The 19,379-nt window shown below is 37.9% G+C and overlaps 1 protein-coding gene across 4 annotated transcripts in view; it reads right to left on the minus strand.

Moving 5' to 3' along the window:
- The window catches only part of PCLO (piccolo presynaptic cytomatrix protein), a 382,693-nt gene that overhangs the window by 38,218 nt on the left and 325,096 nt on the right, over nucleotides 1-19,379 (minus strand). For all 4 annotated transcript variants that reach the window (XM_056118261.1, XM_056118260.1, XM_056118262.1 and 1 more), the window contains exon 22: nucleotides 14,758-14,831. In XM_056118261.1, coding sequence (XP_055974236.1) covers nucleotides 14,758-14,831 — 74 coding nt within the window. The remainder of the gene's footprint in view (nucleotides 1-14,757; nucleotides 14,832-19,379) is intronic.

Genomic DNA, 19,379 nt, shown 5'->3' on the forward strand with positions numbered 1-19,379 from the left:
TTATAGTTATGAGTCTATGTTCTGTGTGGATGGATATGTCTGGGCCATGCTGTGTGTGCACCTCTTAAGAGTCCATTGTCCCTGAGCACTGCCAGGTGTAACCTCAGAAGTAACTAACAAAATAGCCTAAAAAAATAATCATTGAAAAATATCACATCTACCTTTATTTTTAGTATCACTCTAGAATTTGATTAGTGAAGCTAATTCTCAGAACCTCTAGCATCTAACATAGGTATTATAGAAATATTATTATTTTCCTGATATCTATTCCACTGAGTTATACAAAACACTTACTTGATAAGTTTAGTATTTGTTTTTGTTTGGAGACCATACCCAGCAGTGCTTGAGGGCTGTGACAGTTAGCTCAGTGCTTGTGAATTGTTCCCAATGGAACTTAAGAAACATTGTAGTGCCAGGGGTGAATTTATCTCAGGCATGCACAGCATACTTTCCAGCTTAGAGCTATCTCTCTGTCAAAATAATAATAATTATAATAATAATAATAATAATAGCACTGTAGCACTGTTCTCCTGTTGTTCACCGATTTGCTTGAGCATGCCCAGTAAACTCTCCATTGTGAGACTTGGTGTTACTGTGTTTGGCACATCAAATACGTCACAGGTCGCTTGCCAGGCTTTGCCGTGCGGGCGAGATACTCTCGTTAGCTTGCTAAGGCTCTCCAAGAGGGGCGGAGGAATTGAACCTGAGTCAGCCGTGTGCAAGGCAAATGCTTACTTGATGTGTTATCGCTCCAGCCCAATAATAATAATAATAATGACAATAATAATAATAAAGTTTGCATTTGTGTCACATCTGACTGTGGTCAGGTTTACTCTTAATTTTTTGCTTAGGAATCATTCCACTCCTGGTTGATATATGCGTTGCTATGGATAAAACCATGGTTGACTAAGCAGGCAATGCCTAACTCCTGTACTGTCTCTCTGGTCCCACAGAAATATTTATGAATTTAGGAAATCTATAGAGAGATGAAAGGATAAATTAAACCTAGTAATATAGCTAGAAAATTACATATCTACACAGTTATTGAGAGAGAAGTATTTTTTTTTTTTGCATCAGATACAAGTGGATTTGTGTCTTGACTTTGCAGAGGAGTGTGAGGTTAAATTAGCTTATGCATGTATTCTGTGTTCTTTGTGGGTGGTTATGTCTGGGTTATGGCTTGAGCATAGAACCTGGTATGTGGAAAGAACTTACATAAATCTTGGCTATTACCATATCCACTTGCTAGAGATGAAAAAGTGAAGGTTTAAGAAGCTAAGCAATTTAAGGTACAAATAAATAATAAACAAAACTAAGATTTGAATTCAGGTAGCACTGTAGCACTGTCCTCCTGTTGTTCATCAATTTGCTTGAGCAGGCATCAGTAATATCTCCATTGTGAGACTTGTTGTTACTGTTTTGGCATATTGAATATGTCACGGGTAGCTTGCCAGGTCTCCGAGAGGGATGGAGGAATTGAACCCGGGTCAGCCGTGTGCAAGTCAAACACCCTACTCAGCTGTGCCGTGGTTCCAGCCCAGCCTGTATATTTGTAAATTCTGAAAACAGATTTATAATGTAATTTGCATTTTAGTCAATTTTGAGCCAAGTACATGTAGGATGAGTAATCAAAAGATACAAAAGAGTTAACTAATCCCATTACTTTTTATAATAATCTGACTTCAAAATTGAGAAAAATTATTTTTAAATAAAATTTTTATTATTATAAGAAATATTATCTACTTTCTCACAATGATGACAGTGATGTACTGAATAAATGTATCTATTGCCAATTTTTAATGAAGCAAGATAATTTTTATTGAGTGACACTTCCTTAAGAAGTTGTTTGGGGAGAGAAAGAGAGAAATACATGTTCGAGAGAACACAGGGTTCTCCAGAGTGAAAAAAGCAAGCAAAGAGACATCGACAAGCAAGCAAGATATATGTTCAAGGGAAAATATGGTTTTGAAGAGGAAGCCTATTATCATTTTTAAAAAATGAATTTAAGTTAAAGTAATTTTGTATTTAAAAATTAATTCCTTGAATGTTGATTTGACCTTTATGAAATGAAGAGCATTAGAAAATTTTGTCATAAAAGACAAAGTGAAACTTTATAATAAATAGATAACAACGGAGAGAAAAATATTGCCTATGTAATTTGAAAAATTCCTAATGTGGCTGGAAATCGGGCTTGAAGTATTGGGAATCTTTTCAAACATGAATGTATTTAGCCAGAACTGTGGGAAGCCCACCAGGTGCTCTTGAGAGCTAAAACTGGCACACATTCTAGAGCACATCCCTAGAATTGGGTGCTCAGTAACTTTGCTGAGTGATTCACTGTATGCCCGAATAACAGTTATTTCTAATGGATGATCTTCTGGAGACCTTACATTTTTCTCTTTGAAAGATAATTTTATATGTAACAGAAAATAGGAAATTGAAGCAAACAGAAAATAGGAAATTTAATCAGTACTTTTAAAATAGAGTGCTGGATATTCCAACATACAAACTCTGAGGGAAAAAATTATCCCCTAAGAGTTTGTATTCTCTCCATTTTTACTATTTTTTTTCTTTTTGGGTCACACCTGGCGATACACAGGGGTTACTTCTGGCTCTGCACTCAGGAGTACTCCTGGTGGTGCTCAAGGGACCATATGGGATGCTGGGAATCAAACCTGGGTTGGCTGCGTGCAAAGCAAATGCCCTACCCGCTGTGCTATCTCTCCAGCCCCTCCATTTTGACTATTTTAAAAGTCATTTCTTTTAAATCTTGTGTTTCTCAAAACAAACAAGACAGAGGATTCCAAACTTGAGGCGTATATACATACATATATATATACATACATATATACATACATATATATGTATTTGGTTTACTGCAAGAAGTAGTTTCTGTTCAACACCTGTTCTTTTATCAACTTTTTAAAAATGGGGTTTGGGGGTCACACCAATAGTGTTCAGTTGCTACTTTCTGCTCTCTAAGATTGTTTCCAACTGGTGCTTCACACTCTGGATATCATGTGGTGCTGGGGATCAAACTGGGATTGGCTGCATGTAAGGGAAGTGCCATAATCTCTGAACTGTCTTTCTAGACCTCAACACTGGTTTCATGGATATCACATAATGTGTTTGTTACTTAGAAAGGAATAATGTCAACCACTGATAGAACTATTTATAAAGCAATAGCGATATCTACTTGTATAAATAGATTTGCATTATAGGTTGCCAATTAAAGTGAAATTATCAGGGTCATATACATTTTCACCATTTTTACATAAAAGTTAAGCTTTTTCAAAACAAAATTTAAAATCCTTTCCATGATTATAATGAACCAATTCTTATTCTTCCCATCCTGCACCCTTCCATCCCTCTGCCTCTATCTCCTTAGCTTAGTATTATAGGTGCTTTTTTTTTACATACTCAATTATTAGAAAATATATGCATTAAAGTTTGGCATGTTTTTATAATGGTAGAAGCTTATTTGTTATGGACCAGTGAAAGCAGAAATTGGGTATTAAATTTAGGCTCCTAATGATACAAGGGAAAATGAATAATTTATTAGAATATTTGTTCCTTAAATGTGTGCAATCAAGCAAATTAAGTCCTATACAAAGTTGTGATTCTAACATCTGCTAAAGCTTGTGAGACCTAGTTTAGGAGAGTAAATGGGTCAAGTCAGTTACTAAATGTAATACATGAATGTTCAGTGACAAAAAACAAAACCAAAAACCAGTAATAAATACAGCACTGTAGCATTGTCCTCCCATTGTTCATCGATTTGCTCGAGCAGGCACCAGTAATATCTCCATTGTGAGACTTGTTGTTACTGCTTTTGGCATATTGAATACATCACAGGGAGCTTGCCTGTGCTGGCAGAAAACTCTCAGTAGCTTGCCGGGCTCTCCAAGAGGGATGGATGAATCCAACCCAGGTTGGCTGCATACAAGACTAACGACCTTCCCACTGTGTTATCACTCCAGTAACAAATATACCAAATTTTAAATAAATGAGGGTGCAGAAATGCATGGGTAAGAATGGGTTAGGTGATCTATCTTAAGAATATCATCAAAAGGTTTTAATAGAAATTGAAAAAACATCTGTGAATACAATTGGAACACGTTAAGAATCTAAATGGTATTATCTAAATTAGCCTTTATCCACCTTTTTACAGCTGTGGACCAGCATCTATCTTACATACAAGTCCATGGGCAGGCCATTCTAACCAAGGTGGAAGACTAGTAGTTTTTAAGCTTTTTTTTGCTGACTGGCACTGGTCTAAGGACTGGTAGTTGCAGACCATTAATTTAATGTTCTGAGAGAAGTAGTCTGTGCAAGAGAGGCAGTGTAATGGATGGATAGATAGATAGATGATAGATAGATAGATAGTCACTTGCCTTGCATGCAGATGACCTGGGATCAATCCCCAGCACCCCCCATGATCCCTGAGACACAGAAGTAGTAATCCCTGAGCATAGAGCTGGAAGTAAGCCCTGAGAACAACTGGGTATGACCCTCAAAACAAATGAAATAAAAACACAAATAAAAATATGTGGTCCTAGCTATCCTACCTAGTAAATGATATTAATCAATCTTAACTTATATCACTCTCTTGGATAGAATACAAATGTTTTCCATTATATACACCTTTCTAGAGTATTGGGTGTGATTTGGGCTACACCTGGTGATTTTCGAGCCTTACCTCTGGCTTTATGGTCAGGAATTAAGGTAGTGTATCAGGTGCCCTTTGGAGTGGTCAGGTGCCAGATCAGCTGCATACAAGGTAAGCGCCATGCATGTTCTATTTCTCTGATCCCATTATGTATGCTTTAAATTTAATGATAGCCACAACTAAAGAATATTAACCATATGCTATAAATAGCATTTATTTGTAATTTTTATTGAGTACTTATTTAATAGTGGAAATTCAGTTTCTCATTATTTAGGACAGTACACAAGAGTACATTATCATTTTCTTCAATATCTTAGGTCAGAACCCTCCCAAACTTGTTTTATTGATAGCACATTCTGATTCAATAAACTAATCTCATGTCAAAATTAAAATTTATGAATTACTTCTACAGAGAAGATAGAACATAATAGAGAAATTATTAAGTGGGAAATAATTCATTTTTTAAAAATAAAAAGTAAATCTGCTTTATAAATAAAATAAGGACACAGCTAATTATCATTTTAAAATATTAATAACATCCTAAACACAAATTCCAATATCATAAAACATTGCTTTTTATACTGCACACTATAAATTAATAATTAAGATTTTATAAAAACAAAACGAGCAGAGCTCCGACAGCTGAAGACCTCCAGGAATCAGCCACAGCCATGCTGAGACCACTCTCCACACGCTTGGACAAGCCTCATGCATGAAGGAACTGGCAGAGGAACCCAGGTGTAGGGGACCAGGGGCTGAGATCTCCAAGCATGCTTGGTTCGGGGCCTCCTCCACTCAGATCCCCCATATTCCAGTAGCTAGACAGTTATACCCACCAACTGCCATGTAACCCCATCAAACAGGATCCAGAGACTATAAAACCAAGCTCCCGGAAGTGCACAGCCGCATTTGCGGCCAAGCAACCTCTTATTCTCTAGTTCTCACTCTCAGAGAACCTGGCAGGCTACCGAGAGTATCCTGCCAGCATGGCAGAGCCTGGCAAGCTACTCATGGCGTACTCGATATGCCAAAAACAGTAACAATGATGGTCCTCATTCCCCTGACCCTGATAGAGCCCCCAGTATGCCATCGGGCTACACTAGCATGTGATGGGGATGAATGGAGACTTACTAGCACCGGCTAGAGCAAATCGGTGAACAATGGGGTGATAGTGACAGTGATAATGACTGTGATGAAAACAGTCTAGAGATGATTCAAATTTAGGACATAATATATATTTAAAATATTCTGCACAAGTTGTCAAAGTTTCTGTATAGATTAATTTCCTTCAAGTAGACCAAAATGTTTATAGGACAAAGTGCTTAAGTGAATAATACAAAAGATTCGATGTGAAGTAGTACATTGTAAGTTTCCAACAAATATACTTTTGATGCTCCTCTGGTAAAAAATTAAAAGGAAAAATTAGTTAGAAAACTAGATGTAATGCCTTACGTCAAAATGAACAAACTCTTTATTTTCTTCTATGGAATGGCTGATTGATCGCTCGAGCGGGCCCAGTAACGTCTCCATTGGAGACTTTGTTGTTACTGTGTCTAGCATATCGAATATGTCACGGGGAGCTTGCCAGGCTCTGCCTTGCGGGCGAGACACTCTCGGTAGCTTGTCAGGCTCTCCAAGAGGGGCGGAGGAATCGATAATTTAAAAAGTGAAGACAACTTTCTGGGTCACTCAAAACTAGCAAAATATACATCACATCACTGTCACTGTCCTCCTGTTGTTCATCGATTTGCTCGAGTGGGCCCAGTAACGTCTCCATTGGAGACTTTGTTGTTACTGTGTCTGGCATATCAAATACGTCACGGGGAGCTTGCCAGGCTCTGCCATGTGGGCGAGATACTCTCGGTAGCTTGCCGGGCTCTCCGAGAGGGGTGGAGCAATCGAACTTGGGTCGGCCATGTTGGCTGCATGCAAGGCAAACGCCCTACCGCTGTGCTATTGCTCCAACCCATCACATCACTAAGTAACAATAAAAGTTGATTTCCTATTTATGTGGACAAAATAAAATCTTTAATACCCTTTTTCTTGTCTGTTTAAGATAAATACTTTTCTGGGGCTAAAGCTGGGTTACACATGTAGGAAGTTTGCCTTGCATGTGGCCAACATATGTTTGATCCCCAGCAATCCATATGGTCCCCTGAGCACAGCCAGTAGTAATTCCTGAGCACAGAGTCAGGAGTAAACCCTGTGCATCGTCGGTTTTGACCCAAAAAGTCAAAAGAAAAAAGAATTAGAAAAAATTTTTAAAAGACAAATACTTCATATTCTGCCAATGGAATCTTCTTAATTTAATTTATTATTTATTTTTTTTTTTTTTTGCTTTTTGGGTCACACCTAGCAATGCTCAGAGGTTACTCCTGACTCATGCACTCAGGAATGACTCCTGGCGATGCTTGGGGGACCATATGGGATGCTGGGAATCGAACCTGGGTCAGCCATGTTGACTGCATGCAAGGCAAACGCCCTACCTGCTGTGCTATTGCTCCAGCCCCCTTAATTTAATTTTTTAAAGGGTTCTTATTTATTGTTGTCTTTCCAAAATCATTATCAAAGTATTATATATCTCTACAAATTAATTCATGCTGATCTTCACATAGATATGTAAATTATAAAGTTGCTTCTTGTCAGAGTATTAGAAGTGAGTTGACTATAATCTGTATAAATTACTGCCACCAAAAGGGCACATGACTATAAGTGGCTCATATTACATTACATATTCCATCTTGTTTCTATCTTCAACCCCCGTCCCTCTGCTCAATAACTAATTTTGGATTAACTGCCTATAAGGGTCAGTTAAGTATATTGGCTCATAAACTTAAAGTATCAAGTAGTCTCTGATCTCTTGGAAAAGAAGCATATTTTGTGGGGGACAAAAATGAAGACAGCTACATTAGGATGGATAATTTCTGTTCACTGACAGCTGTTGACACATATACTAAAACAATTTTATTTATAGTCTTAAAGATTAAAAGAAGATAATTAATAGCTTGAGCTTTTAATAAACTACACATATGGATAGCTTTCAATATACCCAAATTCTAGGGTTATGTGAAATTCAGTGAACAACACTTTTCTATATGGATTTAGTGTTCATTAATTCACTTGACAAATATTCTTGAATTAACCTATGGCAAGGTTTTGTGCTTAGTGCTGAAATGTCAATCAATAAAATCAATCAATCTGAGAGTTGTTCTACTTTACAGAAGAGGCAGGTAACAAAATTAAAAAATAGGTAGATTTAAACTAAAGAACGGTGGAAAAACATGTAAATTATGCTGTATATAGGTATAGATTTGGGTTTGGGTGTTTTCTGGGATTTTTTTTAAACTAAGTTTACTTTTTAAGTTTTCTTGTAAAATTCTTTTTGCTTTTTAATTTTCAAATTTGGCAATGCTGAATAGTAAGACTATAGGTTTTGTTGGATATTAACCCTTAGTGTTTTAGGCTTCATCAGTAAATTGCGCTTTTCCTCCTCCCAGAGAAGCTTATCGTACTCTTGCTAGCATCCCTAATTTAGTTAAAATTTATCTTTAACCTTTTTTTTGTATTTTACCCCTCATTGTCACATTTCCCCAAGTCAGTCTTGATTACTTATAAGCCAAAACTTTCTGGTAATTCTATGCTTTATATTTGAAGCTCTGGGTAATGGTACCTGCTTTTCTATTTGCCCTATAGCCTTTTTGTATTTTACTATAAAGCAATGCTCTTTGGTTAAACACAGAAAGACCATTAATGCTAGAATCATAATATTTGGGAGTTGATTGACCCTGAAATATATCTACTCCTGGGCATAATTACTTGGGCATAATTACTTGGGCATAATTACTTGGTCATAATTACTTGACTCAGGCTTCAATTGCTACAGTTCCTAACACCCTAAAAGGCAGGTCCTGCCATGGGACTGGGATGAACCCGGGGTGAGTGGTAAAGCTACCCAGGCATCGAAATGGGACTGCCTAGAAGCATAAATGCATGGTCTTGACATAAGTTGTTATGACTTAAAAGATAAGACCCCCCATGGGGAAGGACAAGCTAAACTGGTCTGAGGACTTAGTCTGAGAGTTACGGTAAAAGCCTTGCTTGCTCTCAGAGCCCAGGGAACTAAGTGTTGGGATCTTTGTCTCTTACTGTGTTTAAAACAACTGCAAGTATTGATAACTTACACACCTAAGAGGAAAGATAAAAGCAATGTAGATATCCCAGGGAAGCAGAGTGTCTCCTTGCTTTAATCTTCCCAAAAGGGAACTTCCTAAATTTTATCTATGTAGAAAATCTTTGTAAATTTCCAGATGCCTTATTTGTGTAAATGATCAATCACACCTACTTCCTTACCTCAATCCCCCTTCAGATGTTCTGAAGCATACTAGCTGCTCTAGCATACTTAATGACCCCTTAAAAGAGCCATTTTCACCATCAGGCTGTGGTATGTTCCCCTTCCCTTGGCCTCCAACCCCCATTTCTCTGTCTCTCTGCTGGGGTGGCCCAGGAAGTATGGGAGGGAGGTGGCTCAGGGCCACCAAATGCACATGCATCACAGCAGCAGCACTCATACATTATTTTGTGAACTCACAGATTTTAGGTAAATAATTTAATAGTGTTCAAAAATGTAGATTTTATAAGTGTTAATGAAGGAAGCAAAATGGGAAATAGATGAATTCTGTGCTGGCCATATGATCTTTGATGCAGGTATGGGATCTACAGATAGAGACTGCATTGGATTTACCGCTCCAGAGTCATTGCTGAGCTTCCCTTTGCTCTTGGAGTAAGTGCTTTATTGATTGAATGATCAATTGATTGCTTTATGGGCCATAACCTGCTATGCTCAGGGGATACTCCTTCAGGGGATATGGCTGATACTCTTAGCTCTGCACTCAAGAGTTACTCCTGGCAGTGCACGGAAGACAATATAGGATGGCAGGGATGAACCCTGGTCCACTTGTGAATTAGGCAAGCACCCTACTTGTAAATAAAAGTTGATGAATGTATTTAGCTTGGTGATTTTTTTGTTTTGTTTTGTTTTGTTTTGTTTTGGGCCCACACGTGGCCATGCTCTGGAGATAATCCTGGAGTAACTGCTTTCTACCAACTTTCAATTTTCTTTCTGCCTCCCTAATCCATTGGCTTCCAGCTGGATTTGATGAGGCACTGGCAGACTGCAGAATGGAAGCAGGAAGGAAACTAGGATGCCTTTCTCAAAATATGTTTTTGGTATCTGCTTTGCCCGTTCTTCCTTGTCTCACATTAACAGAACATACGGCTTCTCCTAGAGGTTTTACTCATCAATACCCACCACTCTACATGGACAGGTACTTCATTCTGCAACCTGTCTCCAGTTCAGTTTGTCTTGCCCTTCCATGATTTCTTTGACAGTTTGTAATGTCAGCCATATATTTCCTCTATTTTAAATATCTATAGAGATATCTATTTTTTCGACTGGACAAAATGCCTGACAAACACTTGATCACTTGACTTCCCGTTAATTGTCGATTTGCTCGAGCGGGTGCCAGTACCGTCTCCATTTGTTCCTGTCACGTGCTAGTGTAGCCCAATGGCGTCTGTTCGTTCTAGGAATACGAAGAGCCTCAAACCGATCATTCAGGATCTTGATGAAGAAGTCTGACCATCTGGTAGGTGGGCGGCCACACAATCTTTTGACATCCCGTGGAATTCAGTCGGTAATGGCTCTAGTCCAGCGGTAGTCTCCAAATCTCATTACGTATCCAGCCCACCTTATTTTTGACGCCTTTGCAAACTAGACAGCGTCCCTGATTCTTGATCGTCAACGGAGGTCAGAACTCCGGATTCTTTCTCTCATTTTAGTGAAATGTGATACTCCAAGCATAGCTCTTTCAATTCCTCTTTGGGAGATCCAAATAGTGTTCTCATCCTGTTTGCATAGGGCCCAAGTCTCTGAGGTGTATAGCAGGAAGAACAGTGGAATCAAAGAGATGTGCCTGAAGCTGGAGGTTCTTCGTCCTCTTAGCTATTTCTTCGACACTCTTGAAGGCGTTCCAAGCTGCTCTCTTCCTCCTGCGCAACTCAGGTGCCAGGTCATTTGTCATGTTGACTTCGACCTAAGTACACAAAACTGTTGCATTCGGAGATGGTCGTTCCGTTTGAGAGCAAATGGAGCATCAGGAACGGGGCTGTTTCTCATAAACATTGTCTTTGTAAGATTCAGCTGTAGTCTGACCTTTCCACACTCACGGTCGAAGTCGGCCAGCATTTGTGCTGCTTGGCTAATGTTTGGTGTTATTAGAACAATGTCATCAGCAAAGCAGAGGTGGTGTAGTTGCCGACCATCTATCATCACTCCCATTCCTTCCCATTCCAGTTGTCACATGACGTCCTTGAGGGTGGCACTGAAGATTTTCAGTGAAATGGTGTCACCCTGCCGAACCCCTCCCTTGACATCGATGATTACTTCTTTGTAGAATGGTGAGATCCTGGTAGTGAATCTGTAATACAGCTCACGGAGGATCCTGATGTATTGACTTTGAATGCCCTGATTGGCTAGAGCTTCAATGACCGCTTCCATCTCAACAGAATCAAAGGCCTTCTTTAAATCAATGAACGTTAGACAAAGCAGCATCTTGAACTCCCGAGAAACCTCAATGAGCTTGGTTATCATGTGGATATAGTCAATGGTGCTGAATCCTTTGCGGAACCCGGCTTGTCCACATGGTTGTCCTTCATCTAGTGTTCTGCCAATCCTATTCAGGATGACTCGAGTGAACAACTTGTTGATGACAGACAATAGGCAGATTGGGTGATAGTTGCCAATATCTCCCTTCTTGCACAGTAGTACAGTCCTGCTGGTCCACTGGAATGGAAACTTGCATTCAGACAGGTAGTGTGTGAAGAGCCGAGCCAGCGTATTGATGAGTACTGACGGCAGGTTCTTCAGGTGTTTAGGTCTGACCTTGTCAGGGCCAGGTCCTGTTTGTTTCTTTACCGACGAAATGGCATGTTGGATTTCAGAAAGGAGAACATTGGGAACGACATATCCATCCTGTGGAATTTGGTATGTGGGCAGGTGGACACGGCTATCGAAGAGATCTGAGTAGAAGTCATGAATAATCTTCTTCATTGCCCTTCTGGAATATGTGATAGAGCCATCAGGACATTGGAGGGCAGTCCTCTTGGTCTTCTAGTTGGCAAAGGACAGGCGGGAGTTGCAAATGCTTTTCCCGGCTTCTGCCACATCTACCAGCACTTCTGCTCTTCTCTCTTGAGGTCTTACTTGATCGCATCTCTGCACTGCTTTGCGAGATTGGACGTTCACTTGTGGTTACTGAGGCATATGCCAAACCATGATGACAAATAAGCTCAAGAGTTTTCGAAGACAGTCATCTTTTTGTGGTTATCTCTCTCTTGGCGTTCCTCGCACAATCATGGAGGTGCTGAATCAGTTGATCGTATTCCTCATCAATGTTGTGAACAACGGCATCTTCCCATGTTGCAGCATTAGTGCCAAAGAGCTCCCAGTTGGTGGTCGTTCTGGGAGTTCTCTTCTTAAGCTTTGCAGCCCTTTCTTCCTGCGCTGTGAAGTAGAATTTTGCACAAAGGAGAAGGTGGTCCGATCCCTTTTGGAATTTTGGGACAACAGTGACATTGGTCAGGCAAAACCATTGATTAAATATGATGTGGTCTATTTTGTTGTGGAATTGTCCACCAGGAGACTCCCATGTCCAACGTTTAGACTCGGCCTTCTGGAACTGTGAGTTACCATGGATGGTCTTGGTTGACATGATGAACTCAGACAGTCTCTCACCCTGTTGGTTGCATTCTAGGTCATGGGTCCCGATGTGGAGTTCTTCGGCTGATCTTCTCGGTCCTATCTTGGCATTAAAATCAGAGTCAATGATCTTGTAGAAAATGTGGTCTTCTTTATAGAACTTCTCCAGCTCCATGTAGAACTTCTCAATTTCTCCTTCATCATAATTGGATGTTGGTGCACAGACAACGAAGAAACTGCCGGCAGTGAGCCACATCTATTCAAGTGTAAACTTCCGATTCGGGTTGTTACGCATTCGAATGAATCAATGCTCATGGCCAAGTTCGTGTTGACAAGGACACCGACGCCTCTGATGCCTCTTTTATCGCATGTTCCGAGAACAATTCTTCTCCAGTGGTGAAAAACGGCATGATGTGATTTATGCCTTCTTGTCTCGGTCAGATCAATGATGTCGTACTTGCTTGTACCATCAGTTCCTCGATGGATGCATCCAATGTTAGCGTACACGCATTGAAAGCACAGACAATCATTTTTGTCTTCCTTCGTTTTGGCAGCCTAGTTCGGCCTTGAGATTTTATCAGCCTCTCCTTCCTCAACCTTCTCAACGCTGCCATATGGGTGACTCCTTCAGGTTCAGGGGAATTAGACCCATTGTAATTACTGGTTTTGGCATATCGAATACACAACGAATAGCTTGCGAGGCTCTGCCGTGCGGGCGGAATACTCTCGGTAGCTTGCCAGGCTCTCCGAGAGGGATAAAGGCTTTTGAAGCGGCCTCTAATCGCCCTGACAAACACAAATTATCTAAATATGAATTCCAAGGAGTTTGGATGGTCAATTTGGGACTATCACAGTCACTGTCACTGTCCTCCTGTTGTTCATTGATTTGCTCCAGTGGGCCCGGTAACGTCTCCATTGTGAGACTTGTTGTTACTGTTTTTGGCATATTGAATACGACATGGGTAGCTTGCCAGGTTTTGCCATGCGAGGGACATACTCTAGGTAGCTTGCCGGGCTCTCTGAGAGGGATGGAGGAATTGAACTTGGGTCGGCCATGTTGGCTGCTTGCAAGGCAAACGCCCTACCCACTGTGCGATTGCTCCAGCCCCAATTTGGGACTAAACATATCAATAAGAATTGATTAAGAATATATAGCTTGTGATTTTTTTATTTTAGGTAAAATTATACACCATTAGTTTCTTCTCACTTCCATATTTAGGATTTTTATGGGAATAAATGAAGTCTCACAATATAGTTATATTTGTAGTGTATTTTAAATACATTTTCTTTAGTCTTAAGAGGATATTTATTTTTTCCTGAGTAAGTATTCTCAGTCTCTTTTCTTTGGCTCTCACTCTTCATTCTGACTTTTTATAAATTAAATAATTATTCATTGAAATTGATAATTCAATGGATAATAGACTGGATGACTATTTCTTTTCTATTTTATTGAATCACTGTAACATAGTTATAAGTTTCATATTTGGGTTACAATCACACAATGATCAAACACCCATCCCTCCACCAGTGCACATTCCCTACAACCTATATCCCCAGTATACCTCCCCTTACCCACCCTCCCCTTGCCTCCATGGCAGAAAATTTTCCCCATACTCTCTCTCTACTTTTGGGCATTGTTTTGCTATATAGCTACTGAGAGGCCATCATGTTTGGTCCTTTATCTACTTTCTGCACACATCTCCCATCTCAACTGATTCCTCCAGCCATCGTTTTCTTAGTGATCCCTTCTCTATTCCAGCTGCCTTCTCCCCTTTAATTATGAGGCAGGCTTCCAGCTATTGAGCAATCTACCTGTCCCGTGTATCTACTATCCTTAGGTGTCAGTCTCATGTTGACACTGTCACTGTCTTCCTGCTGTTCTTCGATTTGCTTGAGCGGGCCCAGTAATGTCTCCATTGTAACAATTGTTACTGTGTTTGGCATATCAAGTACATCATGGGTAGCTTGCCAGGCTTTACCATGCAGGCAAGGTACTCTCGGTAGCTTTCCCGGCTCTCCGACAGGGGCAGAGGAATCAAACTTGGGTCAGCCATGTTGGCCGCTTGCAAGGCAAATGCCCTACCTGCTGTGCTATCGCTCCAGCCCAGCCTCATGTTATGTTGTTTTATACTTCACAAATGAATGCAGACCTTCTATGTCTGTTCCTCTGTTTCTCACTCATTTCACTTAGCATGATACACTCCATGTGATGACTATTTCTTAATGGTTTGCAATCACTACTGAGAAATTTAGAGTAAGGCTGAAAGAAAAACAAACCTATACTACGGCATGTAGAGTCAACCAAAATGCAGCATTGCCAATTTTAATTTACCTTCAGTGTCAGTCAGTCCTAGGCCTACTCCTGGCTGCTTCACAGGTTCTAGCCCATTCTGCCCCATCTTCCCTCTGTTTAAAAAGAAAATTCAAGGTTACTACATATTCATTTATTATCTTTTAGGAGCAAATGAGAAAGCCAAAGTTACAACAATAGAATGACATTATGTATTCAGGAACACTATAGTTTTGAATGGCAAATATAAACAAAATAAATTGCTCTCATCTAGATCATTTTAAAGTAGAAACTTGCTTTTATTATTTCTATTTGTTTCAAAAGTTTCAACTTATTACTTTTGGTACTTTTATTCATTTATCAAAGACCAGTCCATTATGAAATTTTCAACTTTAATTTTTAAATTTTTTACATGTTTTGGTTATGGAGGCCACACTTATCAGTGCTCAGGAGATACTCCTGGCTCTGCACTCAAGAATTACTCTTGGTGGTGCTCATGGGACCATATGGGAAGTGGAAGATTGAACTCTGGTCCTCTACATGCAAGACAAATGCCCTACTCACTGTACTGAAGCTGAACTTTATTTTAAATTGGAGGACAGTTTTCTCTATTTTTAACTTAGAAAGACCATAAATAGAGTCACTTTGTTATAAGTTGCTGTAGACTATTCAGTGAGGAGGAAATTTTTGAATTAAATAACTTGACTATCATTTTGTAATAATATAGAATATTTTTATTTCACTTTATGACCTCCTTTAGGATCCTTCCTGTGTTTTCATTGTCAGCAGAAACTGGCTTTTGAAGTCATGCTTGATCTCTCCAAGTTTCAGGCTTTGCTATCTATATTCATGTCATCTATGGAAAATTTACTTAATCTGAAGACTATTTCTTATTTTGTAATATAAAAAGAGTAAAATTAGGTACCATTTGTCTATGAGAAAAATCACATAGAAAAATATATAGCACTGTAGTACTGTCCTCCCGTTGTTCGTCAGTTTGCTCGAGCAGGCACCAGTAACATCTCCATTGTGAGACTTGTTACTGTTTTTGGCATATTGAATACAGCACGGGTAGCTTGCCAGGCTTTGCCGTGCAGGTAGTATACTCTCGGTAGCTTGCCGGGCTCTCTGAGAGGGACGGAGGAATCGAACCTGGGTTGGCCACGTGCAAGGCAAATGCCTTACACGCTGTGCTATTGCTCCAGTCCGGAAAAATATATAAAATGTTTAATTTTATGAAATATAATATCCAATAAAATGTAAAGTATTTGTTTTTAGGTATACATATGACAGTTTTAGAATTCAGTTGAAGTCTGCTACTCAACTTGTAAATTCTATCTCAAACATTTTTGAAGACCAAATAGACAAAAAATTCAGGTAATTTGAGCACAGTGAGTTCTGAATACTTATATGACAACAGTAAAAAGATTATAGGTCATATCTTATTTTTTCAGATTGAAGAAAAGCTACATACATTCAAAGGATTTTAGAGTTATCTTTATATACGCATATAATAGACATTCTGAAAAGAGAATAAAACTATTTGTTATAAAGGGTGAGATTTCAACTAAAGAACATCTTGATATTATACTTTCTAGAAAATAATTCTAACATAGATTTTACTAAAGATTTTACTAAAAATTTTTTCTTTCAAAAATATTTGGTTTTCTGGATGTGCTAAAAATGTTAGCTATGCTTATTTAGTTAGAATCCAATCATATCTTACTTCAGAACTGCTATACAGATTGTTTAATCAGTCTACTAAAATGGTGTTGCATATAATGAAAAATGAACACATATAACTTCATGAAGTCTTCTGAAAATTATTACACAATTTATTATCAAAATTCTAGGTCAAAGGAAAATTTTTCTTAGGTTTAAACAAAATCTTCAGAGAAATTTTTACAATGCAATTATGTAAGGACAAAGTACATGCAAAAAAAGGTAAAAATTACATATATATACTTGCATATATTAAGGCTTTTTAATATAATTATATGCAGACTCATACTTTACATGTATATTAACATCTGTACTTGCATATATCTCATGTGAATACTATATATGTAAACATGTTGTATGGCTTATATTTGAATCTATACAAGAAAGATTTGCTTAGGAATTCACAAAACTTTCTTTTGTCCAGTGAGTTTCAAAACTCAATTGCTTTAGTGAGATTCAAGACAAGCAGTTTATTTCAAGTTATTTTTAACCTTAAATATAAGTAACTGCTCTGAATCCTACTTTTAAGAGAGAAAAGCTTAATTTAGGAGAAATCTTTTCTTTAGTAGTAAACACAGATTGAAAGAGCCCATATATTGTTACCCAGGTTAACTTAACTTTAAAAATATCTTACCAGAGAAGAGTGCTAAAAAGCTATAATCTTACACCATGTAAAACATAAACAAAATTCTTGTGATTGTTTTTTGATGGGTGTGGATTACTAACATTGCCACACCCAGCAGTGTTCAGAGATTATGCCTGTGCTCAGGGACCATGCCTGGAGGGCTCAGGGGACCAGGGAATTCAAACCCTGTTAGCCATGTATAAGGCAAGAGCCCAGGGTATTATCACTCTGGCCCCAAATTAATGTGACTTAAAAATAACTGTCGAAGTATATAATTTGGATTATGTTTATTTGCTTTTGAGTCCCAGATTTTGTGTCTTAATGGTATTATCGAGCTGTAGATTTTGATTCTAATGAAAATTGACATTAGCATTAGGTATGAAGCCAAAATATGTATTAACTGCATTTCTAAGATAATACAGAAAATATTAGCAGCACTGTGAAGCAAAATGAAGTAAGATGCAAATGTAACTGAATTAGATACACAATTTTCTGAATTAAAAAAAATCTTCATTTCAGTGCATTCTGACTGCACAATTTATAATTTGTTTGCTAATCAATAACGATTTCTTGAACATTTAAATCGTCCAATAAATTTTTACATATATCCTGCAATAATTTTTAAAATTGAATTTCATTTGTGCTTATATGGAAAAATAGTTTCCAATGCAATTTTGTTTTTCTCTTTGGGTCACACTTGGCATTGCACAGGGGTTACTCATGGCTCATGCACTCAGGAATTACTTCTGATGGCGCTTGGGGGACCATATGGGATGCTGGGAATCGAACCCGGGTTGGCTACTTGCAAGAAAAATGTCCTACCCGCTGTGCTATCACTCTAGCTCCTCCAATGCATTTTTAAACGTTTTGTTTTACATAGAAAAAAATTAGAATGCAGTATGTACATAAGAATAAACAAAATCTAACTTGACTTCCACACATTCTGATGCTGGGAAATAAAGTAATCTAGTCTAAGAGATTTATTACATTACTCAGTATAAGTATTTCTATTTTAAGAACCAGGAATGTAGTTCAGTAATAGAAAACATGCTTTGCATATAAAAAGCTTGAGTTTAATTCCTACACCACTAAAACAAATTATTTTTGAATTAATTGTAACATGTGGAATTCACAGTTAACAGAAAATAATGTAATAAATTTGCTGAAATTCTTCATCAGGATGTATTATTAGAGGTAAAAAAAACAGACTATTTTCAGAAATAATTTTCAACAAAAACTATACATATAAGTATATAATTTGTAACTCATCTCCAATAGTAAATCAGTAATCCATATAATAAGTATAAAAATATAATGTGAAATAACCACTGGCTACTGTACAAGTCCATTTTTCATTATCCCATTATTTTGAATTTACGAAGTGACCTACTAAATATTAAAACTATTCATGAGATCACAAGGAAACATTTATAAAAAGCTTTTACTTTTAAATAAAGATAGAATTTCCAGTCCCAAAGAAGTCTTCATCCATCACTGGAGCAAAAGCTACCCCATAGCAAGAATCTATACTAGAGTTCTACAGATTCTATTTAAGGACCAGATAGCAATTGAATTTATATCTGTTGCTACTACTCAAACCTATCTTTTTAGGGTTGAGTTCCATTAAAGAGTTAAGGACACTGAAATGTTCATTTCATATAATTTTCATGTATCACAAAACATTTTCTGGTTTTATTTTTTGAAACATTTAGAATGTAGATGCCATTTAAAAATCATTAGTCTTACAAAAAAACAACAGCCTCAGGCTGGGTTCACTCTGGTCTGGATCCAGGTGTTTGACTAGGCCAAGGAGTGTTTCTGAAAACCCAGAAATCTAACAGTGAAGAGAAAGGAAGTTCAGAAGTTTAAATTTTGATTTTGGAATTGATACAACCTATATATTTATCTTGGATATTGCTAAATTTTGCTACCAACATGATTAAATCCATTATAACACTTTCTAAACAAAATATGCTTTAATTTTTTTATTAAATTTGCAAAACGATTTTCTAAGGAATTTACTCAAAGAGCACTTACTCAGGGACCTATGGATTACTTAATATTTGTTCTAGAACCATTTCACTTCAAAACCTTCCATTCTAACTGCAGTGAAATTTACAGTGGAGAAATCTATATGATTAGCTCAGTGTATTATTTATTTCATAGGATTTGAACTTTTAAATAAGATATCTTATATCAGTAAATTAATGTTTAATATCTCAAAAATCTACAAATTCTATTTGGTCATTAGATAAAGCATCAATGTACTGGTGCCATTAAACTTGATTGAGGTATGATCACATTATTATTGTAGCAG

Source organism: Sorex fumeus, unplaced genomic scaffold (genome assembly GCF_029834395.1).
Source record: "Sorex fumeus unplaced genomic scaffold, SorFum_2.1 ptg000037l, whole genome shotgun sequence".
Taxonomy (NCBI): domain Eukaryota; kingdom Metazoa; phylum Chordata; class Mammalia; order Eulipotyphla; family Soricidae; genus Sorex; species Sorex fumeus.